At 36.8% G+C, this 25468-nt stretch overlaps 2 protein-coding genes across 5 annotated transcripts in view; one reads left to right on the top strand and one right to left on the bottom strand.

Moving 5' to 3' along the window:
• Nucleotides 1–815: 815 nt before the first annotated feature.
• LOC129938926 (tetratricopeptide repeat protein 21B-like) lies at nucleotides 816–17831 on the bottom strand. 4 transcript variants are annotated; one of them, XM_056046760.1, is made up of 8 exons: nucleotides 17696–17831; nucleotides 17250–17613; nucleotides 3205–5594; nucleotides 3005–3146; nucleotides 2690–2942; nucleotides 2433–2630; nucleotides 2137–2377; nucleotides 816–2074 (listed from the first exon to the last, which is right to left on the bottom strand). In XM_056046760.1, exons 3-8 carry the CDS (start codon nucleotides 5299–5301, stop codon nucleotides 1016–1018), a joined length of 3990 nt encoding a protein of 1329 aa, XP_055902735.1. In that variant the 5' UTR covers nucleotides 5302–5594; nucleotides 17250–17613; nucleotides 17696–17831; the 3' UTR covers nucleotides 816–1015. The 4 variants fall into 4 exon arrangements, with proteins under 4 accessions (XP_055902735.1, XP_055902736.1, XP_055902737.1 ...); XM_056046761.1 differs by having other exon boundaries at nucleotides 17250–17594; XM_056046762.1 differs by having other exon boundaries at nucleotides 17250–17548; nucleotides 17696–17818.
• A 5812-nt stretch (nucleotides 17832–23643) lies between these two features.
• The window catches only part of LOC129953674 (aminopeptidase N), a 46162-nt gene continuing 44337 nt past the window's right edge, over nucleotides 23644–25468 (top strand). The window contains exon 1 of the mRNA XM_056067004.1: nucleotides 23644–23838. The gene's annotated coding sequence lies outside the window, so the exon portion shown is untranslated. The remainder of the gene's footprint in view (nucleotides 23839–25468) is intronic.

Here is a 25468-nt window from a genome sequence, read left to right as displayed (position 1 = left end):
TCAATTTTCTTAAAATTTGACCAAGTGTTGAGCCAGCTGTTCTGTCAGATACCTGCATACCCCAGAAATTCTTGGATACCTTTGGATTCCTTTTTTGTGTTCTCAGCTGTTTTTGATCAGCTGTTATTTTACACGTAAATCACTAACAAAAAAGGAATCCGGATACCCTATCTGTATGAGATTGAACGCAGCCATTAAGACACAATCTTGGTTTCGGAATATGAAGAAGAAAGTTGAACGCATCATTCAAAATTGTTTAAAATGCATTATGTATTCCATTCCGTCGCATTGTAATAATCGAACCCTGAATTCTATACGGAAGAAACCTATTTCATTTGAATCTGTATACATTGACTTTGGTCCTCTTTCTTCTATTCGTTGGAAGAGAAAGTATATTCTAGTAATTGTAGATGCATTTAGAAAGCATGTGAAGCTTTATCCTGTAAATTCCACTAGTAGCAAAGAAGTTCTTGCATGTTTAGATAAGTACTTTCAATATTTCAGTCGACCTAGAAGAATTTTCAGCGATTGTGCTACGTTTTTCAATTCCTTGGAAATAAATTCTTATTTTATTGATAACAATATTGAACGTGTTAAAGTAGCTACAGCGTCTCCACCGGCTAACGGACAAGATGAGTGTGTAAATAGGGTCATAAGTACTTTACTTTTTACTTGCTTGTAATCTAAAAAACCTTAGAACACCTTTTTATAGAAATTATTATTTTGATGTTTTCAATTATTATTATTATTCTTCAGCTGAATTTGAACAGACGTTGTTACTTAATTATTATTTGAATAAAGAAGTCTTAACAGTATGTAGGAATTGTATCTTCTTTATCTATTTTTATAATAGGCTTCATATTAACCCTTGATCCAAATGAGGTTTGAAATATTGAAAAACTCAACGATATAATTCCCAAAAGTATTCCAATAAATCGTTTGAAAACAAAGAAAAGCTTTTATTTCATATTTCAGAAAACCTACTACACTCCGATTGCATCAAACTTAATCAACTTTAGGACCTCAAATTATTCCTACACTTATCCAGAATATCCTTCTTGATTATTGTATAATCCGGATGTTCTTTCATAACCTGCTGGCAAACATCTATAGCATCGGCATACTTCTTCAATTTCATATAATTAAAAGCCAACTTATAGCCAACATGTGGTTTTGACTTGCCACCACAATTCCATGCACTATGATAACTTTTTGCTGCTTCTCTATAGTTTTGCATTTTTTCGAAAATTTGCCCAGAAAATTCATAAGCTTTCGTACAGGACTTATTGTGTTCCAATACCTTTTCGACAAAACTCTCTGCAACATCATATTTACTCGATTGCATGTAAATATCTGCTAGAAGCAACCAACTACGTTCCAAGTACTCAGCCTCCTCGAAATTCCAGGTATTTCGAGCGATTCTCTTAAGCTGATTCTTTGCTCGCTGAGTTTGCTTTAACATTATGAGAGCCGATGCCATTCCCAGAATCGGTCCAACTAAATTTTGATATTCTTCCTTCAAAGCGAGATCGGAGAAATCTTGCAGTGAGGATTCTATTTGGAATTTTTGCTTCGTCGAAAGTTGTAGGAAATTATGAAGCAAACGATGGTTGAGTGCTTCATTGTCCATTCCACCTGGACGAGGGCGAAGTTCTTTGAGGAGCCTTTCTGCCGTTCTTAACGCAACAATCCTAGAATCATTGAACTCTCCACTGTCTGCAGCGTAATCGGCATCATTTGTACTCGGCAGATCGCCATCGGGATTTATGCAAATCTCAATCATATTGAAGACTGCCTGTTGTCCCCATTCGTAGTCTCGACGAGCGTTATTGAAAAACCGCAGTGATCCATTCGGATTTCCGCAATACCATTCGTAGAGACCTTTACAATAGTTGTATCCAGCTATTTGTGATGGATTCACCGACGCTTGTTCGGCTCGCTGCATGAACGAAGCCACCTCAGATAGGGTCCCAGATCGACGCATAACTTCTATGAGTCGAGCCAGAGCAGTCCAATAACATGGCTGAGAGATGAGTAACTGAGAGAAGTGATAGGCTGCACTTTCGAAATCCATCTAAAGAAGAGAGAGGAATCATAATATCATATTGGATGCAGGATTTATTGGCATGCTTTTACCTTCCTGAAGGAAAGATCCGCCATCATGACGGAGGCGGCTTCATTGTTGCTATCCAAATGGAGAATTTGACTGCATATCTCTTTGCATTGGTCCATTTGATTCATTTGTAGATGCAATCGAGCTAAGGCAGCCATAATTGTTATATCGTTCGGCGAGTATTTGAGAGATTCCTTGAAGACCTTTACAGCTTGATCATTTTCGCGGAGGCTGATCGATTGCTCAGCAATGAGAAGGCAAATTCTATAAAAGAAAGAAAATATAAAATGACTTCAAGTGGCGTTCGTTCAACTCTCACTTAATAAGAACTTGATTTTGTTCTTGTAAATTCCCAGACTGGTCAATAGTGACTCTTTTCTGTACTCGATATTGATTGTCACGAGCTTCTTTGAGTCTGGTTAGGGATAGGGCAATATTCCCAGCTTTTTCATGAACCCTTGCTAAGAGAAGCAATTGCTTGGTGCGAAGTTGTAGAGGTGATATATCGTTATCGTCACTAAAATGGATTTTAAGACAGATTTTCTTATTTTTTTTTGACTGTATTTTGAGACTTACATCCTTTTCTGATCAACTTCGTGAATCAAAATATCGGCAGCGTTTTGAAATTGTTTCAATTTCAAATAAAGTTCAGCCAGATCTAATTTCAGTCCAGAATGATCGGGGTTTTCCACAGCTTCTTGATAATAACGAATTGCTTTTTTATATTGATGCGTCTTGACATAAGCACGGCCTAGCTTACTCGCTAGCAAAGAATCATTTGGATTGAGTTCCAGAGCCTGGACGTAGGCATCGACAGCAAGATCAGGTTCTAACATTCGATTGGCTTATGATTGTTAGTAAGAGAAAGAAACTTAGCAATGTTAATCATACCTTGAATGGACATGTAAGCCTCGCCCAGCATGAGATAGCTCTCAGGTTCTGGACAGTTCTCAACAAGTTGTTTAAAGCACTTAGCGAAAGCAACGCGATCTTTACGTTGATGAAGATATATATTTGCTAAATGAGTTTTAGCCTGCAATAAAAACTCTTCAAGAAACCAGAAGCAACCAGAAGAACAAAAACCCACTTACTTGAATATAGTAAGATTGTCCAGGTTGAATTTCCTCGAGCAGCTCAATAGCCTTTGCTATATTCCCACTCTGCAATCCCAGATCCGAATTTGCAATAACCAATCGTCCCTCTTCCGAAGTTCCACTAAACTCTTCCATGGCATTTTGCAGCAACCGTTCGCTCTCAAAACTCTCACCCAGCTGAATGTACACCTCAATCAACTCTAAATACAACGTCACCTTATCGGCCAAAGTAAAGCTTCCAATATCTGATTTGCGATATTTTTTCGGGGAGGCCACATTACTCGACGACTCTTGGGTAAACTTACTTCCGGTCAAGTTCATGGCATTGAGAAAACTCTTCTGTGCCTCAACGTATTGCTGTTGGTTCTTCTGTACAATACCAATCAACAGATGATACAAGGGATTCTCTCGAACTGAGAAATTATGCGACAGACCAATTTCCAGGGATTGCAGGGCCTTCGAGAACTGCTTCTGCTGAATGTGTATTTGAGCGATTAGCAAATGAGCATCGGTGTAGGTTGGATCGATGTCATTTAGGATCTTCTGGAGAGTTGTGGTCGATGAACTTATCTCACCGCAAAGGAACTCCACTTTGGCCATGAGGAATATGGCCTTCACCGAACCGGGACATGCCTTGCAAACGGCTTCCAAAATATTCAAACAATGCTTCAACGACATGTGCAATGTGTCCTTCGTGAGATTCACACCCACCTTAACTTGCACTTGGACAGGTGAGTGTTGCATGAGTTCCTCGGTTAATTGCAGCAGGAAATCCGGATCGAATCGAAGGAGATACTCCGCTCCGAAAGACAAAGTCTTCAGATTTTTAAAATGAATTTCTGTGGCCTCGATGAGTAATGCCACAGCTTTATCACCATTTTCAGCAATTTTCGACGAAAGAAGCAGCAAAATCGGTTCCTTATTGATTCCCTTCATTTCATTCAAAAACTCAACCTGCTGTCGTACTTGCTCCGTTACTCCATTCTCGATAATTTGACACAATGTCAGACCACACAGGGCAAAGAACAAATTGTCATCGACTTTGGTCGCGGATCGGAAGCACTTCGTTGCTTCCTTGTAGTTGCCCATCAAAATGAACTGGTAGCCAAGTTCGGTGAGGAATTCAACGTTACCCGGGCTCAGTTGGACTATTTTATCCACGTACTTATTGGTTATGTTAAGGACATCCTTCTGACGACCGCAAATTCTCGAAAACAGTTGGCAAATCTGCAGGATGAGGCTGTAATTGCCCATTTCTACCCGCTCGGTGGCATTCAGCAATTGTTGAAGGGTCTGCACACCCGCTTGAATATTTCCCTCTTTGCATACCAACAGAAAACCCTTCACTCTCAACGCCGATATATTCGACGGCTCGAGATTGACAATTCTCAAGGCTGTCTCAAAAGCATAGTCCCAATTCCAGCTAGCCAGCTGAGTTTCCATTTTCTCAATCAGCGGAATATTCAGCTCTGGAAAACGCACAGACAGCTTATTCAGCACGGAAATGGCATTCTCGTAGTCACTATTCAGCTGAAAGTACTTGACCTGGCCCAATGATGCATCGATGTTCTTGCCCTTTTGCAGTACTTTGTCCAGCGATTGAAGAATGTTCTTGCTTAGTCGTTCATCTGTGCTCAATTCTGTCCATGCTTTCAACACATGAGCATTAAGCAGTTCGGGATTAATTTTTAACGCCTTTTCAGCATATTCACGAGCCTTTTCAACTTTTCCGTTGAGAAACAAAAACACAGCCGCATAATAAGCCGAATTCGCTGTCAAATTCTTTCGTTCCTCCTTGAGTTTTGCCTCCAAATTGGCCACAGCGTCATTGTCGACTAAATTGCATCGTTTGTGGGCATAAATAAGACCCAGTGTTGCAGCCAAACCCAAGTCTGGTTCATTCTTCAGAGGATTCAATTCCCGAATACCTTCCTGAACACGATTACCCAGAGCCAACGAAATACCGTTGTACAAACGAAAAGAGGCATTTGCCGGATGTTTGGCTAAGCCATCAAGTGCCATCTTTTGCATGGAATGAAAGAATCTAGCACGACCATAATAAAGGACAAGACTAGAAAAATCTTGTTCGTCCATTCCTATTTAGTTGCAGGTATCTTCAGAGTAGATGAACTCAAAAAAGGTCTTTGTTGTGCTACACTAAGAGTTTATTATAACAATTTTATGTATATTTTACAATTGACAGTACAGTAAACTTTTTAGGTCTTTTAATAAAAGAATTTTAGAATGTACGCTTTAGAACGTTTGTTTTGGTTTTAGTTTTTAAAATATTTTAAATATTTAGGTTCGTACTTCTCAACGTAATGACGGAAATAATCACAGTATGATTCAGCTTGATATTGATTCTTTTCTATGTGCTCCAAGGCAGCCTGAAAATACAGAGATATTCGAATTTAATAAAAATATTATCAAAAAATTAAAAAAATTATTAATAATTTGAACACAAAAAGAAATGAAAATGAATGTTGAGTGACTTATTTATGGAAATGGGAAGCAACTTTATTACAATACAAATTATTATGATTATAAATGTTTTTACCATAAAACTGATTTTTTTTTTGTCATACAATATTTTCATCAGCAAAAGTAGAGCTAGGGATAATTATGATAACGGGTAACGGAAATCACCAGATAATATAAAAATAGTACCACTCAAAAGTCGGTCCTTATTATGTCAATAAAATTAAATTGTAAACAAAAATCGGTACTAAAACGTTTACGCCATGAAATATGCATGTAGGACGGTCCTATAGATTTCTGTAGAAAAACTGAGGTGCCATCTGTTAGAGACTTAAAGAAATTGCAATTAATAGCAACAATCGATGTACAGTTGCTCTTAAAATTGAGCGTACATCATTAATAATTTTTAAAATCACTTCTTTTAAGTAATTTTTTAATAAATTGAACTTATTTAATTATATTGTTGATATTTTTTTAAATATCAAATATAAAAAAATTTCTTTAAATATCAAAAATATTAGTAAAAAATACTAAAGTACAAAATCATTGCCTAGTTTTGTAGCATAAAAATTAAGCATACACCCTAGTTAAAACACTCAGGAAATGAAACAATTCGAAATGTTTACCGTTATTCTGCTGTTTTTTTTTTGTTACCTAGCAACGTTATGCGTCTTATTAGCTAATTTTTTATTCTGTATTAACGACGGATTCAATTCAATTTTTCAATTCAATTCAATTTATTTATTTAATAACTTACACAGTAAGATACAATATCTCATTTATATAGTGCAAGCTTCAAAGAAAATTCTATGATATGTATATTATTTAATGTAAGTGTTACATACAGAGTTTTGCAAGTTCAGAAAGAAAATTAACTTAATTATGTACTCCCAATTTAATTTATAATTACTCCAAAATTAAAATTATATAATGTATGATAAATGTTAAATTGAAGAATAATGGGTACACATAATAATAATACAAATACAATTAATAATCATCATCATCGTCGAGACTCTCCCAGGAATTGCTTCAGTTTAACTCTGAACAGTGTTCTGCAACTTATGAATTTTAAGGGTTGTGGTAGGGAATTCCAAAGCCGAATAGCAAAGATAAAGAATTGTCGTTCAGAAACCAAAAACGTATGGCGAATAGGCACGAGATCCGGAGTTCTAGATGAACGCGTAAAACAGACCCTGCTATAAAGGTTGGTAGGTTGACGCATTTGAAGAATATAATGAAGTAGGGTCAGCGTTTTCAACTTAAAAAGATCTTCAAGACTGATACCATAAATAGATCTGGCAAAAGAGGACACGTGTTCATATTTTTTGAGTCCAAAAATATACCGCGCGATACTGTTGTATGCCACGTTGAGTTTTCGCTTGTGCTCATAGTCACAGTTGCTAAAAATTTCACACCCAAACAGCAAAATTGGAATAAGTAGCGTTTTTGCTAGGATTATTCTGGTTTTTAACGGAGTGATATTTTGTGTTGTCCAAAGCATGCGAAGGCCTCCATATACCCTACCCAGTGTCAATCTGATATGGTTATTCCAGTTAAGGGTTTTGTTAAATGTTATACCAAGATTTTTTGCGGAGTCAACGAATTCGATACTACTATTATTAAGATACACTTTTGGAAAACGTGAAGTGTCAACCGCTTTTCTGGAAATAACCAAACATTTTGACTTGGATGGATTTAGGCTAAGACCATTCGCTTGGGACCAGCATGAAATCCTGAACAGATCTTCATTGACTTCGTGTGCCGCATTTTCCACAAGGCCCAAAGGAAAGCTCTTCCGAAGCTGAACGTCGTCGGCGTACATATCAACTGAGGAACTTAATAAAGATTTGGGTAGGTCATTTATGTACATCGAGAAGAATAGCGGACCAAGTATTGAGCCCTGTGGAACACCTAAACTCAGTGGAAGGAAGTCTGATACGGAGTTATCAATAGCAACTGCCTGACATCTTCCCTCTAAATACGAGGCTACAAGCTTTGTACATGACAAGGAAAAATTAAATTGTTTTCGAAGCTTACTACACAGAACATTGTGGTTTACCTTATCAAACGCTTTAGAGAAATCAAGCAAGATAAGGAAAGCTATTTTGTCATTGTCTACCGCTTGCCTAATGTCTTCCGTTACATTTATTAAAGCTGTGGTACAACTATGTTTCGGACGAAAACCTGACTGATTATCACAGAGTAATTTATTATCTTGAAGAAATCTACGTATTTGGAAACTTATCACTTTTTCCAGAACTTTGGAGAGAAACGATAAGTCTGAAATCGGTTTGATTTTTGGGAACTGGTATTATTTTTGCCCGCTTCCAAGCAGAAGGAAAAACACCTGTCATAAAAATGGTATTAAATAAGTGTGTTATGTACTTTAAGATATGAGGTAAAATTATTTTAACAAACATTGGGATTATCTCATCAAAACTAGTGGAGTTAGATTTTATTGACAAAACGCTTTCTAAAACATCTGTATCATCAACAGCTGTGAAGCTAAAGTAGGGCATGGAGAAAGAGTTACCAGATACTCGGCTAATTGATCTCGAAGAATGGTCAAAGAATTACCACTGTTAGAGTGGTCACAGTTGTATGGTGCTTCACCAGCGTGGTCACAGTTGTATGGTGCTTCACCAGCTCTTGAGGAAGAAGCAGAAACAAACATTTTATTTAACTCATTACAATCAACATTGATGCTTTGTCGGTTTACTTGTTTGCCCACTCCAATATCTTTTAGATTTTTCCATAATTTATGTTTAGCCTGCGAAGGATCCAGTCTTGGGGAATAATAACGTCTTTTTGCCTCGTTTGTTTTGCAGGTTACTCTATTTCTCAGTACACGGTAATTGTTGTAAAGTACATCTAACCTAAATCTTTTCCATCGCTTATAGGCTTGATCTCGTTGGTGCAATAAATTTTTAATTTCATTAGTGAACCATGGACATGAGTAAACCGACCTGAAAGATTTTGTTATGAGCGGAACATGAGTATCGAAAAGTTTTTTAATGTTATTTTGCATGAAACCTACTTGATCATCAACATGGTGCATAAAATAAATCCTGAACCAGTCTACTGCAAGGAGATCGTTTCGTAAATGTTCTAGATTGATATTTTTAAAATCACGGAAAATAAACAAATTCTCAGTTCTAATAGGTTCACATTGGTATGTTAATTGAATCATATCATGACGGGAAAAGCAAGGCACAGAGAGTTGATTGAAGTGAAGGACTTTGTATGGGTGGCTAACAAAAAATACATCCAGGAGTGTACTGCTATCCCTGGTAAAAGTAGTTGGAACTGAAGTATTTACTGGTGTTAAATTAAGTGCACTCATACTATTGATTAAAAAAAAATCTTTAAGAATATTTGAGTTAAAGTCTCCACATACAATTAAAAAAGGTGATACATATGATAACTCGTCTAAAATCGTTATAAGAGGTGAAGTGTCAATGTTTGAATTTGGTCGATAAACAGATCCCAACAATATCTTATTTAATTTACAAATTATTCTTACAAACACATATTGCATTTCACTACCAGGTAAAGATTTACGAACAAGTTTGCAATCTAAACTTTCTCGAACAAAAATAGCCACACCTCCACCAACACGGTCAACTCTATCAGATCTAAATAGGGTATAGCCTTTAACATTATATAGTGCATCCATATTATCACTAACGAACCAAGACTCAGAAACGCAAATGACATCAACTTTAGAAACTTCAAACAGGTATCTGAATTTATCCAATTTTGCCCCAGATCTCAAACTTTGCGCATTAAGGTGACAAAATTGTAACCCAGCATGTTGGCTACATATTACATCTATCATTATCCGCGTGTTATCTCTACTATAAGCGACTAAAGATTCCCTTAAAAACTCACTAAGACCATCCATTGTAATTAATCAACAATAGAAGGTGCCCAATAAGTCACACCCATCATTGCACAAACTGCCAAAGAAAAACAACAAACCAAAAAACCAAGAAGATGATGATGATTAAAAAATGTGTGACTAAATTTAAAAAGATAACAATTGAATATATGATAAATAATAAGGAAGACTTTCAACTGAAAGTATCTACCTATGTACATTCAAATGTAATTCGAAATTTGTAGCAATTAAAAAAACATAATTTAAAAAAAAAAAAGTGAATACATATATATAAGAAAAATAAGAAAAAGAAAAAGTAAAAGACTTGCAAGTTAGAACAACTACAATAATTACTTTATCAGAAACAATGATAACAAGAAGTAAACTAGTCATCCTCTGTTGCAGTGTTTGTTGTTGTTTGCGTCATCGTGGCAGAATCAGGTAAGTCATCAGTGGACTGAAATAATTTTGCATCCTCATCTTTACTCTTCTTTATGTACAAAAGTCCACGAATAGTAAACACAGAAAACAGCTTCTTATCTCTCTTAGCTTTCAGTGCTTGCTGCAGTAGTGAGCGATTTTTTATTGTTAAGCTCTCGTGGAAGTAAACATTAGATTTTTACGTTGCGTTCACATTGCCTAAGCCAAGATCATCGAGATGAAGCTGTTTGTTTGTTATTTTTCGGTGGTTTGCAATGGATCGTAAAACAAGTAGCTTGTCGTGTTGCGAGAAAAATTTGATTACAATCGGTGGTGCTGCAGTTTCGTGTTTCGATTTTAAACGAAAAACACTTTTAATTGTTGGTGGTGTACATTTTAATTTATTACAAAGTTGAGTAAATATCAAAAGTAGATTTTCCGTTGGCAGAAGTAGAACTCCGTGTAAAAGTGCATCGCAAATCGTCTCTTTTTGTTGTTGTTCCTCTTTGTATGCATCCATGTGTATAGAGACAGTTTTAATTTCTTCGCCAAGCTTTTGTATTTGTTGTTTTAGTTTTCGGTTTTCTTCCTTTAGTGGTTCAATTTCTGTTTGTTTTGATTCCAACATTGACATTCGCGCGTTGAGACCTTCAATCAAAAACACTCTATATAAAGATATAAATCCCCGGTAGACATCTTGGTTTGCCTACAAGCTAAACCGGAAATCAGCCTCATAAACTTTTTCATAGTGTGCGTGTAATTTCTCCTCCAATTTATTAAATTTCCCCAAAAAACTCAGTAAGTGTGTCTATGTATGCGTGAAAACACGTCAATTTTTTCTCGTTGAATTCGTTCACATTACAAATACAACAATGTAAACAAATGGGTTTTGGAGGGTGATACGTACGAAGGATTTATATCTTTACTAGAGTGTTTTTGCCTTCAATAGAAGATTTTAGTTCAGCTACATCAGTGTCCATTTTTACAGTGATTCTTTTTTCAAAGTCTGCAATCTGTGACGTAATCAATTCAGTTTGTACGTGAATAGCTTTTTCAAATTTCAAAAACATTTCCATAGTGTTAGTGGAAGTATTGTCTTCTGGAGACTTTTTTTTTGTTTTGTTGTGAGTGGAGATTTCGATAATAGTTGTGACTGTGTTTTTTGGATTGCAGGAGGAGAAACTGTGGATCGTAGTTTATCGCGCTGTGAAGCCATGTAAATCTTTTATGTAGATGGTGTTAAGGAGAAACGGATATGTTTTTATTGTTCAATATGGCTGACATAAAGAAAACAAACCGATATTTCAACAAGAAAATTAATAATTAATATGCATTATCAAGGCAAATCCCTTTGTGAAATTGGTGAAATGGTCGGGCGAACGCATTCAACAGTTCACAAAATAATCAATAAGTTCAGATATGAAGGTACTCTGCTGAATCGAGTAGGAAGGACCCGAAAGAAAATTCTTTATCAATATGATGAGAGACTGATCGTGCGAAAAATAAAAGAAACCCCAAAGACAAGACAATCGCGGCACGCATTGGAAGGCCCTTGTTAACTTAAACCTTAAGGCGCGTTCTTCGAAAAAACAAATTCACGGGCGAATAGCACGCAAGAAACCCTTTATTTCAATCGTTAATAAAAAAGCTTTTGCAATATTTTTTTGTTCACAGATGAAACTAAAATAAACCTTTTTGGATCGGACGGTAGGCAAATTGCTTCGAGGAAGCCCAACTTTGAGCTCAGAAAGAACAATGTTTGCCTATCGGTAAAACATGGAAGGGGTTGCATAATGCTATGGGGATCTATGGCGGCTAATGGCGTCGGTTATTTTGAGTTTATAGAAACCGTCATGGATAAACATAATTATCTTGAAATCCTCAAGCAAAATATGCGTAAATCCCCCCAAAAATTAAACTTAGACAACGACTCCAAGCACACGTCACTTATTGTAAGGGAATGGTTGCTCTACAACACAAAAAAAAAAAACAACTTAATCACCGGATTTGAAGCCAATCGAGTATTTGTGGGAAGAAGTTAAAAAAAAAAATAAAAAACTAAAATCAAGGATGTCTGGAAATCTATTTTTCCTGATTTCACTAAAAAATTGTTAGAATCAATGCCGCATCGTCTGAAAGCAGTGATAGATTCCAAAGGTCGCCCCACAAAATATTGAACATTTAATTTTTTTTTAATTTTTTTTAGTGTTTTTGTTAACTTCTCTTGGCTTTTAGAAAAATATTTAGGTTTAAATGTACGCTCAATTTTGTGTGAATAAATTGATTAGTTATTAAGTATTTTTTTTAATGATTTAAAAAAAGGAAAAAATAAAATTCTTATCTTTTGTTTCCTTGGTGTACGCTCAATTTTGGGAGTAACTGTGTTTAAGTAATCATTTTACTGTTAATTAAAAATATTGCTAATTAAAAACCGCCCTATCTTTTAAAGGAACCAACAAAAATATTATTTAAATGCTCTACGTTCAATAATACTGTTTAGGGGACTTAAGTAAGTTGTAGGAGCACCTGCCCAGAGATGGGCTCAAGCTTTGTACGAATAAAATTCTTGTAAATAACAGGCAGTTCAGAAATGAGACAATTTCCTTCCATTGCCTAAGGAAATCCAAATATCTTGCGGCATTATTGGAGATTTCACGTATGTGGTCGCTCCACAAGAGGTGGTGACACACATACCAAGAATATTGAGATGATTAGGAATTGGGTTTTCGAAGCATTAAATTCTACGCGATTATTTATTTCGTCGGAATTAATTTTATCATATTTTTTCGTGTAGTTCCACATCCAATGAAGAGGGATATGAGTCTGAAAACAAAAATGAAAAGCTAAGAGTACTATCGTCAGCGAAACAATTTATTGGATTGGAAGGAGATTATTAATAAAAATTAGAAAGAATATTATTTGTGGTTTTTAGACTTGAACCCTTCCAATACTACTTCTATTTAACGGTTCTAAAGATAGTTACTAATTCATTGAAGGAGGGATTCTAAAAAACTGAAACCACGCATTTTAGATAAGAAAGTCTGATGCCAAACCCAAATTGGAAGAGACTTAACCGAAACCTTCGAAACCACCAGAGGACTTCGACAAGGCGATGCGCTGTCATGCAGCTGCTTCAATATTGTTCTTGAAAGAGTGATGCGCAACATCAACGCCAATATAAGTGGCACTATCTTTTAAAAATCCACACAATATCTTGGATATGCAGATGAAATCGACATTATTGGAAGAACCAAACGAGTAGGGACGGGTACCTTCTCTAATATCGAGTCTGAGGCAAAGAAAATGGGTCATGACATTAACGAGAATAAAACGAAGTATTTACTGTATTCAAATAGAGTAGATTTACACCATATACTTGGTCAAAACCTGACAATTGAAAGGTATAACTTGGAGGTGGTAAACGAATTTGTTCATCTTGGCACTGCTGTTAATTCTGCAAATGACATCAGCGCGGAGATCAAACATAGAATTACCCTTGATAATCGCTGTTACTTCAGCCTCGAACATCGAAGCTCCAGCCCGCAAGGTATTAAACGCCAAGCCTGCGGGAACAAGAACAGAGGCAGACCTCATCTCCGGTGGAGTGATCAAGTTGAGGCCGACGAATTTCAACTTGGTATAGCAGCAAGCTAGAGATAGAGTAAGCTGGCGAAAGTTATTACTTGAGGCACAGGAGCACAATGCGCTGTGAGATGAACCTTAAGATTACCATAAGACCTATGGCTGCAAAAGCCGATAGTTGGTCATTAAAAATGTTTGACATATTTTTTAAGCTGATAATTACTCAGCGTTTTCATGAGCTTGGAAAAGGGGATGTAATTGCACTCGGTCGGTAAATAGAGGATGAGGAAGATTCGCCTTTTTTCGCGGTAGGCTGGACAAATGCTGCTTTCCATCTGCTTGGAACGCGACCTGAGGAGTAGGATAGATGAAAATGCTTGCGTAGTGATTTTCCCAGCGTTAAAGAACTCCTCTTCAGAACAATAGGGGGATACTATTCGGACCACGTGTGTTAAGATCTCTAGGGACTCTTGCTACAGTAATAGTGCGAAAAAAAGATTAGTCTCATAGAATCATTAACTCGTTCAAGTAAAGAAATTAGCTTTCTCTAAGGAGCTTACGTATGTCATTTAAAAAGAGCGTAGGAACCGAGAAGATTAAGAATTCCAAATTACAAATGATCGAAAATGTGTACCTTTGGGACAATGATAATATATAAATTTGCTCCGTTTAATATGGGCGTTGTAGACCTTCTTAGCTTGCTTGAACTTATTCCGGTTTTCCTCAGTTGGATTAACTTTGAAACAACGGAAACTTACCTCCATGACCCCAACAACCTCTTTACAACTCGCATAGAACCATTCGTTGTCCTTAGTTCTAATACTTTTAACCCTGTTCGGGATTAAAATTCTCATTCCCAGGAAAATCAAACTTGTTATCATATCAGCATTGGCGTCTACGTTACTATTAAGAAAAATCCGTGCCAATTGGCTTTCTCGTATTTCCAAAACAGCAGTTGTAAGGCCGATTTACAAAGGAGGAGCAAAGGACCAACTAAACAACTATAGGGATATATTAATTCTTCCAGTTATTGAAAAATGTTTGGAAGGTTTGATTGCCAACAGGTTGCAAGGTTTTGTTGACAATCATGCATTGGTTCATAGAAGCCACCTTTCAAAAGGGTAAACATAAAAGAAAGTTACTTTGTGAATTAGCGAACTGTGCCAACGAAAGTTTAGGTAAGAGACATCACATATTTGTAATCTTAATGGACATCAGTAAGGCGTTTGACACATTAAATCACTTAAATCTTATTGAAGCTCTAAGAAGAATTGGAATTCGTGGCTCTATGGCTGATTAGCTGACAGAATATCTGCAAAACAGAAAATTATGTGTTAAAATCAAAAATGCTATGAGTGAAAAAAAGAGTTAAGATATGGAGTTCCGCAGGGATCTAAACTGGTTCCAATTTTGTTTGTCTTATTCACTAACGATTGCTACGACTCTTCAAATAGAGTAGTCCCTTTGCTTTTGTTGATGATATGACTATTTTCGTTCGCCATAGTTATCCTCATACGGCAACAAAGATAATTCAGTGAGAATTCTACATGGCAGATGGTGTCACGACAACGGCTTGGTAATGAATGCATCAAAAACAAAAATGATGCATAGCAAAAAATGTATTTACAGAATTACGAATGCCCTAAAACGCAAAAAGAATGCATCGAATTAATACGCAACTACAGGTAATTGGAAGTAGTAATAGAGAGTCACTTTTTATGGGATAAACACATTGACAAATTGAGGATGGACCTAAAGAAAGCGCTGTTTGCACTATCTCATCTAAAATACCACACTATGTTTTAAAAGAAGTGTATTACTTATGATGGAATCTGGGATACGATATGGTATACTTGATTGGGGTAATGCAGCTAAAACCCACATTATCAAAATTCAAAAACTCCAAAATGCAGCTATAAATCAAATTAACAACGTATGACAAACTTTTTAAACCACTATAAGTTGAAGATTTTTTTAAGATGGTAACCGTAGTAGAATACTTTGATGACAACTGGATCAAACAACCAATTCAACACCAGAAGACGTGCATAAGGAATGTTACAGATACCAAGAAACTACAACAACTACGGAAGACATAAACTTTAACACACCGTACCGAGCATAATCAATGGAATACCATGAGAAATTGTCATGATTCACAACTTTAGAAAACGAAAAAAAAAACTACAAAAATATTACAATAATTGACAAATTAAAATTTTATTTATGTTTTGTTATAATCGATACTTATTTTTTTAATTTTGCATAATTGAATTTTATATAAAATCGTTAACTTTGCTTACTTTCATTTTAATATAATTAATAGACATTCTTATGCAGACAAGCTTCGCAGATACTATTGTACTATACCATATTCAAGTTAAAATAATAACTAAAATTAACAGTTAATGTTAATGCCTTTAATAGATGTTTTTGCATGTTAATACAAAATTAAAGGTAAGATATGGGAATATTTAGTAATCATTTCTATATCTATATATTTTTATATAATTATAACAGCATAAAGAAGATTACCTAAAAATGTGCTCGTTAAGGTGTTCAAATTCAATTAAAAAAAACTCAGTCTGTAACGGAGTATCCGGATACTTGGTGACCTTCTGATTAACTAGCCCTATCAACGCGTGGGACCAAAAATGAATAATAACAAAAAAGAAAACAAATGATGAGACCGGTAACTCTTCAAGACCGGGCGGCAATTTGTCGTTAAAGCCTGTAGCCGTACCTCCTGCGGCCAACACAGAGAAGGGGGTAGTGGCAATTCATGGACCCTCCTCTGCTGTTGGCAGCAACGAGAGTAGGAAGTTAGCGATACCTAATTCCAGTAGTGACAGGGTTGTCAATAATGACCCTACCACTAATACTGAGAGTACATCCAGAAATGGAAAGGGGAAACTTTCGAAAAGCCTATACAAACAAAGACGGCAGGCTTAGAGAATCCTAAAGGCCTCTGGTGCATCATTGGAGACTGAAAGGACACCGCAACAAACCGCTCGCGTTGAATGGGCAAACAGTGTTCTTATTTAACACGAAACTAAGCAAAACTCAAAAGGCTCGTCCCGATTTTCATTATATTTTATTTTAAATATGTTAAATGACATAAGTAATATGACACTGGTGCGTATACGCAGTTTGAAATTGTATTAATTTTCTTAAACGTTAGATGGTTATATTATTTTACAGTAGGTACTATTTTTAAATAAAAAATAGACCTTCAGACACTTAAACTCGATCGGTTAAGAAAAAACATTTGTTTAACTTTCATATTGAATACCATCCCAATATTTAAATTGATGTAAAGGTTCGATATAAATTCACATAATAAATACCGAAATTTGAAATTAAGACTTGAGAAACATCTTGTAAGCTGGCAGCAAAATAGCAATGGTAATACCAATATATTGGGTTCTTACAATTAAATGTAAAAGAAGAACCTTTACTTAAAGTTGATTTAAAGAAGCAAAGCTAATTTATGAAATGAAATCGAAAATTGCAAGAAGTGAAAAAGAAAGTGTATCCAATGAACTGCAAAATTATATTTAAAAATAATGATATTTTTTTGACATAAGATATCGACAATGAACTTATAATTTATGAACACGGTTACTACAGGCAACACAAATAAAAACAAAATCATGCAAATAACAAATATTTTTCCAACCTGTGCCAAAACTTTGCCATAACCTTTGCCCTCAAACTTTTTAGGAACTTCAGTGTGCATAATCTTTATGACGTCGCCTTCCATTTCGTAATTCAAAAAAGCCCGACATTTCTTCGAGAATTCAATGTGGAATTCTTGATTTGCAGGATCGTGAAGAACTTTTATTTTAGTGCCGCAATCCGATGCATCGGAGGACAATCTATTAGCTTCCATTCCGACAATAGCTAATTTTGGATGAACAAAGGGCCTTTTATATGATGATGGTGAAGCAAGAATTGTTGTGCAAATAAAATTGCGTGCTTTAGAAAACATTATTTTGATTTTTTAAACCAACAACTACGATTGCTACGAGTGTAAATAAATTCTATTAAAATAAAAAATGTACTAAAAAAATTCCTAGGAATGTTCTTTTTATTAAAGAACATGAGGAAATGTGATTTACTTACCGGGGACAGGCAGTCTACTTTTATTATTGTCTGAGTTTTGTTAAATTAATTTAACAAATGTAAACTTTTCTTTTCTTTGAAGAAACTGTTTTGTTTTTGCTGGTTGCCGTCACAACAAACTTTATCAGTTGACTTAAAATTGTCATCTGTCATTTCTTCGAGTCTCGATTGAACAATGCCGGTTGAGGTTGTGTTCAGTAGAATATTTATGGTGACAACGCAAGCATCGCGGTATTTTGAAGAAGTTATTTTTGTATAGAGCATTTGAGGTTTAACATTGGTAACTGTTATACAATTTTGTTAATCGGGAAAATTGTGAGATCAAAATGCTAGAATGTTGTTTAAAGATCTTCTGACACTATTTTACCCTAAGATACCAATATTTCAGAATTATAACAGTAAATAAGGAATTGAATTCAGTCAATTTTTAAAAATATTAAAAGAACTTTTCAATATTTTGTTAGGTTTCCCATTGGTGAATTCAGATATCCGTCAAAAAATTGAAACTTCGAGTAAATGTAAGCAAGTGTCAAATTTCTAGCTTAATATATTTTCATTTTTGTATCACTAATAGTTCGAGGGATAGACGAAGAACTTTTCAGAGCAATGTCTTCTTTTGGCATCACTGATAAACTTATCCATTTGTGCAGAATGCCGCTCTATCAAGGTCTGGTGGGAAAAGATCTCACCGATACATTCGATGCCAGAAAAGGTTTAAGACAAGTCCAGCTCGGTCCCTAGCTAGCTGTCTCCAGTTTCGCAACGCTAAGTTGCTTGAGGTCCTCTCCCACCTGCGTGTGCCACCTTAGTAGCGGTCCACTGCACGCCGCCGTTCTTCAGGGTTAGTTTTGAAGACCTTCCGTACTAGAGCGTTCGCTCTACATGACTTAGCAATCTAAGTCGTTGGACTTTTATTCTTTTAATTCTCCTTCTCTTTTTTCTTAACTCTCTTTGCAGACTGGACCAGGTCTCCGCGCCATAAATGAGATCCGGGATGATGAGCGTCTTATAGATGGTGATTTTAGATGCTCGAGAGAGGACTTTACTATTCAATTGCCTTCTAAGTCCAAGAAGCAGAGATTTGCAAGAGTTTTTCTTTGTTTGATTTCAGCACTGGTGTCATTGTCTGAATTTATAGCGGTGAATAGGTAGGCAAAGTCCTGAACTACCTCGAAGTCATAGCTGTCCATGGTGACGTTTTGTCTAATACGTCGTTGTTCAATGTCCTTTTTTGATGACAGCCTATACTTGGTCTTGCCCTCATTGACCACTAAATCCATCTTCTTCGCTTCCGTCGCAATGCTCAAAAACGGTCCACTGACATCACGCTTTGATCTTCCAATTATGTCAATATCATCTGTGTATCCGAGTAATTGGATGGACCTTTGGAAGATTGTGCCTCTAGTGTTGATGGTTGAGTTCTGCACAATTCTTTCCAGAACGATATTGAAGAAATCGCATGACAGTGCATCGCCTTGTCTAAAGCCTTTTTTGACATCAAATTAATCGGTAAGATATTTTCCGTCCTTGACAGAGCAGCGTGCATTCTCCATCGTCATTCTGCACAAACGGATAAGTTTGACAGGGATGCCAAAACTAGACATTGCTCTGTAGAGCTCTTCCCTATGGATGCTGTCATACGCGGCATTAAAATCGATAAAGAGATGGTGGGTATCGATTTAAAGTTACTGGTTTTGTTCCAAGATCTGCATGTGAATATTTGGTCGATGTTGGAACTTGCTGGTTTGAAGCCACACTTATATGGACCTATCAGGTATCGATCGGAATGTGGTTAATCTGGTTGACATTTGATTGATCAGGAGATGTCCATGTCCTCTTGTCAATATCAAGATGTGGGAACTGCGTACTAGTTACCAAAACGTCTCGCCCTGCAGTGAAATCGATCAGCCTGATTACGTTGTTGGAGGTGGTGTCGTGCAGGCTATCTCCTCCCGAATTTGCCGCCAAAGATGTCTTTTTTTCCTACTTAGCGTTAAAATCTTTGGTGTCTTCATCTTTCTACTCTGTTCGGCCATGCGCGCATATCAGACTTCGGTTGGTGAATTAAACTTGATGTGGATTGTTGTGATGCGCTCGTTCACACTGTTGAAACTCAAGACTTTTTGCCTGAGTCTAGTTCCAACAACAAATCCACACCCAAATAGACGCTGCCTTTGTTCTCGGTAGCAATCAGCGTACTTTACATCGCAGTCTTTTAGTTTGCGTTTGCCCGGTCCATCCCATCACACTTTTTGGATGGCGGTAATATCTGCCTTGCAGCAGTTTAGGGCTTCCGCAATGTGGTCGTCTGAACGAACTCTATTAAGGGGCCTAACATTCCACGTACATATCCATAGTTCGTTGTCCTTATTTCGTTTGGTTGGTTGTCAACAGTAAATCCGTCCATATCCGAGGCTTGTTGATGCTTCGCAACTATGAAAGCTTCTACGTGGCCAGGAAAACTGGATGCTTACACGAAAACCAACAATTTGGATGCGGCTTCGGCATGAAGCCAGACTTAGGCAAGAAGTCTTGAGCTATAGGTGCATCAATGAGCGCCTCATGACCATACGCACCAAGGCTACATTCGGCAACATTAGCCTGATATGCGCCCACGATGATAACACCAAATATATGTTTTTCGAGCTCTTAGACAAAACATATGAGCAGTGTCCCAGTTACGATATTAAAATGGTCCTGGCCGATTTTAATACCAATCTGGGAAGGGAAGCCAGCCTGCACGACAACACTTCCGACAACGGATACAGGCTCATAGATACGCGTTGTTCACACCTCAACATCCACAAAGGAACTTGGACTTCTCCAGATCAATCTACCGTCAACCAGATTGACCATATTGCGATCGACGCCAGACACGCTTCCAGCATCATAGATGTACGAACTTTATGAGGAGCTAACATCGACTCGGACCACTTGTTGCAGCAAAGGTAGCACTGCGGGTTTCCAGACTCAAAACAGGGATGTGCTGGGAGAAGGTACAACGTCAAACGGCTACAATCGCCAGAGATCGCCAAACCCTTTTCCGATCTAATTACAAATAACCTCTCTCGAAGTTCTCTGCCCCCAACACAATGTGAGAAGCCGCCTCTGATGTGCTTGGTCAAGCAGCAACCAACAAGGAACCCCTGCTTTGATGAGAAATGTCGGCAGGTAAATGCAGCGAAGCAACACGCACGCAAAGCGGCGCTGCATAAAAGGACGAGAGCTGCTCATGAGCTCTATGAGCAAAAGAGGCGAGAGGAACCCCGATTTCTCAGAAGGAAAAAAAGACGACATGAGAAGCGTGCGTTCGAAGATGTTGCGAGGTTTAAAAGCAGGAATGAAGTTCGAAAGTTTTATGAACAGGTGAAACGAAATTCACAGGTACATAAACCTAGAACCGAAGGCTGCAAAGACGAAAGTGGAAACATCATAGTGGAACCGCAGTCAATGCTGAGGATATGGAAGGACCACTTTCACTGTCAGGTAGGATGATCCATTCAATATAGACGACGAAAGCCAACAATCCCGTCCTCCCGACTTAGACGAAGTAAAGATTGCCATATCAAAGTTGAATTCTAATAAAGCCGCTGGAGCGGATGGCTTAAATGCCGAGCTCTTTAAAGCAGCTGGAGATAAGTTGGTTAGGAGCATGCACAAACTTATCTGTAAGATATGGTCTGAAGAAATCATAACCGATGAATGGAACCTCGGTATTGTTTGCCCGATCCTGAAAAAAGGAGACCATCTAAACTGCACCATCTATAGAAGAATCAGTCTACTTAACAACGCCTATACAATTTTTTCTGCCGTAATATATGAACGTCTTAAGCCCATCGTCAACAACCTGATAGGTCCTTATCATTGTGATTTAAAGCAGGAAAGTCCACAGTCGATCAAATATTCACATTACGGCAGATCCTGAAAAAAACCCAAGAACACCAAATCGACACCCACCATCTTTTCATCGATTTCAAGGCCACATATGACAGCATCTACAGGGCCGAGCTGTATAGAGCCATATCTAGTTTTGGCATCCCTGCCAAACTCGTCCGTTAGTGCAGGATGACCATGGAGAATTCACGCTGCTCCATAAAGGTTGGAAACAACTTAACAGAACCTTTCGATGTCAAAAAAGGTTTTAGACAAGGTGATCCGCTGTCATGTGATTTTAACATCGTGCTTGAAAGAATAGTGCAGAGCTCACACGTCAACACTAGAGGCACTATCTTTCTGTTTACTGGCATATGCTGATGACATTGACATAATCGGAAGAAGTCAGCGTAATGTCAATGGGGTTTTTGCGAGTATTGAGGCAGAGGCGGCAAAAATGGGAAACAAAGTGCATGCTGTCGTCAAGAAAGGACATACAACACCGACGTCTTGGTCAAAACGTCACCATAGACAGACGTAACTTTGAGATAGTCAAGGACTATCCTAGCCTACCTAGGATCCGCTGTAAAGGCAGAAAACAACACCAGCGCTGAGATCAAACGCAGAATAACTCTTGCTAACCGCTGTTTCTTTGGACTAAGAAAGCAATTGAGTGGTAAAGTCCTCTCTCGAGGGACCAAAGTGTCGCTATATAAAACCCTTATCATCCTTGTTCTGCTATACGGTGCAGAAGTATGGACTATGACAAAAGAGGATGAAAGCACCTTGGGTGAAAAGTTCTTCCTGTGATCTACGGTCTAGTAGGCATCGAAGGGGAGTGAAGGAGAAGATGGAACGACGAGCTGTACGGGCTGTACAGCGACGTAGACTTAGCCAGAAGGGTAAAAGTCCAACGACTAAGATGGCTGGGTCACGTAGAGCACATGGAAACCAATGCTCCGTCCCGGAAAGGCTTCGAATCCACAACCACAGGACAGCGCAGTAGAGCACATGGAAACCAATGCTCCGGCCCGGAAAGGCTTCGAATCCACAACCACAGGACAGCGCAGTAGAGGAAGACCGCGGATCAGGTGGCGCGTACAAGTGGAAAGTGACTTTACCCAACTTGGAGCGCGAAACTGGAGACATCTAGCTAGGGATTGAGCTAGATGGAGAAGTTTGTTGGGTCAGGCCCTAGTTCACACAGGACTGTAGCGCCACCTTAAGCAAGTAAGTACAAAATCATTGCAGCTATGAATCGAGTAAATTTTTCGTTTGTGTTTAAATTTGCCAGATTCATACACTCGTTCTTCCTAAACACTACAAAATGCCGAAATTGTGCTTTGACATCAATTTGACGTAGAATTGATCGATGGCAATTACAAATTGAAGCCAAACTTTCATTCATAAAAATTATTTAAATAGTTGTCAATGAAAACACCCATACAACTGTGGAATTAACAAGATTGTTACAGCTGTAGAATAGTTGAACTTTTTAATATCCAGGTGGCGCGTTTTATACTCTCAAAAACGTGTCATAGGAACATATTCTCATGTCTCATTTAACAATTTAAAAAGTTGGATGTTCAAAGTCCATTATCTCTATTAGAAGTAAGGTGGCAATAAAAATCTCATTTTTATGTTCCAAAGAGGTGAATTCCTTCGGTCTTTGAAAATTATACTATGAACTTTGCCATTGCGAAAGAAAAGATACGTAAATAATGTAATAAAAAAAAATAAATAAATAAAACAAATTATTGTCGAGTTGAGTTCATCATGCACTTAAAAAACGAAAAAATAAAATGGGGATTTAACCACTCACTGTCATCAACATCATCGTCGTCGCGTCACATTGTCCCCAGCAGCAATGGTGCATTATACGATGCCTAAAGACTTATTTTTTAAATTGAATAATAGTTGAATTATCATATTATAAGCTCGCTCATAAAATACAATACCGATGTACATGTCCGTTTTTCTTTTTTTATTTAATCAAACCACCTACTCGAGGAAATCAAAAACACTAACTATCAAACCAAACTAGAGTGGAAAGATTGAAAAGATCGTCTACAAAATATTCAGTCTGAAAACAGCGGTCAAGTCGTGTCGGTTCGGTTCGGTTTTACAAATAAAGTTGCAAAACGTTTTTGTAAATATATTTTAAATCTTGTAATTTTTTCCTTGCGATACTTTAGCTAAATAAATACATAAGAATAGTGAAAGTGAAAAAGTCTACAGGATATATTTTTATTGGATATACCTAGAAACAGGTACCTATCAATCTTAAAAAACGGACCCGAAATGGAAGTTTTATCCTTTATTACAATATTAAAGCTTAAACTTGATATGTCTTTTGGGTCAAGTGAAGTGATAACTGTTTTGAGAAAGAATATAAAACCAAAATCAACTTATTTCATCTAAATAACATATCTAAGTAGATATCTTCTTTAAATTAATCAAGGATTAGTTTTTTCATAATCAAATAGATTTGTTCGCTTTTTGATTTTAATTAATGGAAAACAGGCCTATCATAAAACTTTTCCGGTGATTTTTAAATTCAATTGTGATGTAAATCAATGATATTTTTCTTTGATTTGAATTAATCTGACATTTCCATTTTGAATAATTGGGATTTGACATCTTTGAAGACACTGTGAACGTAACCTTAAACTAATCCACAACTAAAAAAAAAAACATTTAAAACTAATTAAGAGACATTCATGTAACGGGAATAAACCTGGATATAAACTTGGTAAACCACATAAATTTATCTCCGTAAAATCAATCAAATCAATGTCAAAATTGTGTCTGCAAGTCCAAAGGCAAACCCTATTTTCAAAGAAAAGTCCTGACTTTAAAAGCAAATTTAAAATTTCAAAAAGGAAACAAATCGAAATAAAATTAAAATTCATTTATTTTCGCAATTATTTCTTAGGGATGCATGTTTTCATGATGGAAAATTATACTTTTTTACATTACGGAATCGCGGCGCTTTCACGCAAACTTTATATGAAAACTTCATTTAGTATTATTCATCTGGTCAAAGTCCTCATTTATTTGAAGAAAACACAACTCTATATACCAAAAGTAAATGTATGGTAGGTTCTAAGCCGTTTTTTTTTCAAAGGATGCTGACATAACGATGTCAACTAGATATCAAGGTTTTGCAACTATGAGGGTTCAAGCCAACTCTTTTCGATGAACGTGCTATGGAGAAATGGTGCTGTGTGTTATCAATTGATCTGAGAATGCTAGCTCACCGCCAATATTGCCCAAATAAAGTGGCGGTGGCTGTAGCGGCAGCTTTAGGAACCATGGTGTGTCACACAAAAAAACAATACTTTTTTAAAAAAACAAAGTGTTCCTGAATAATTCTAATATCGGCTTTAATTTTATTATAAGCGCACACTTAAGAAGATATTACTATCTTTACTACGGAGAGACACAGGAACATTAGGAAAGAGATACGGGGTTGCACATTGGTTTTGATTTTCTGAATATCGAAATGATTGGGAAAAACAGAGTGTGTTAAGGCATTCCACATTCACGTGGTACGGCTAAAGAAGATATATCTGTACTTAGTTGTAACGAAGTTAAGCTCGAGGGCCTTACCATTTTTCTATCACATCAGTTTTTTTTTAAACTATGATGATTTTGACAAGTACAAATCTTTGTCTGCCAGATACAGTTTAATTCATTTTAGAACCGTACATAATTTATGAAAATTAAAATAAGTTATTAGTCTTTAATTGGCTCTTTTTGAAGTTCTAAGCAAACGTTGAATTTAATGGTTTCATAGTTTTGACAAAAAGTTTTGGAGTAAATTTTTAGTGCTGATTGTGAATCCAAAGTTTGATTTTCATTGTCTGCTCGAATTTAAAACATTACCCGTTTTCAAAT

This window comes from Eupeodes corollae, chromosome 1 (genome assembly GCF_945859685.1).
Source record: "Eupeodes corollae chromosome 1, idEupCoro1.1, whole genome shotgun sequence".
NCBI classification, from domain to species: domain Eukaryota; kingdom Metazoa; phylum Arthropoda; class Insecta; order Diptera; family Syrphidae; genus Eupeodes; species Eupeodes corollae.
Note: the sequence above shows the minus strand (reverse complement) of the source record. Positions and strands in the feature narration are given on the sequence as shown.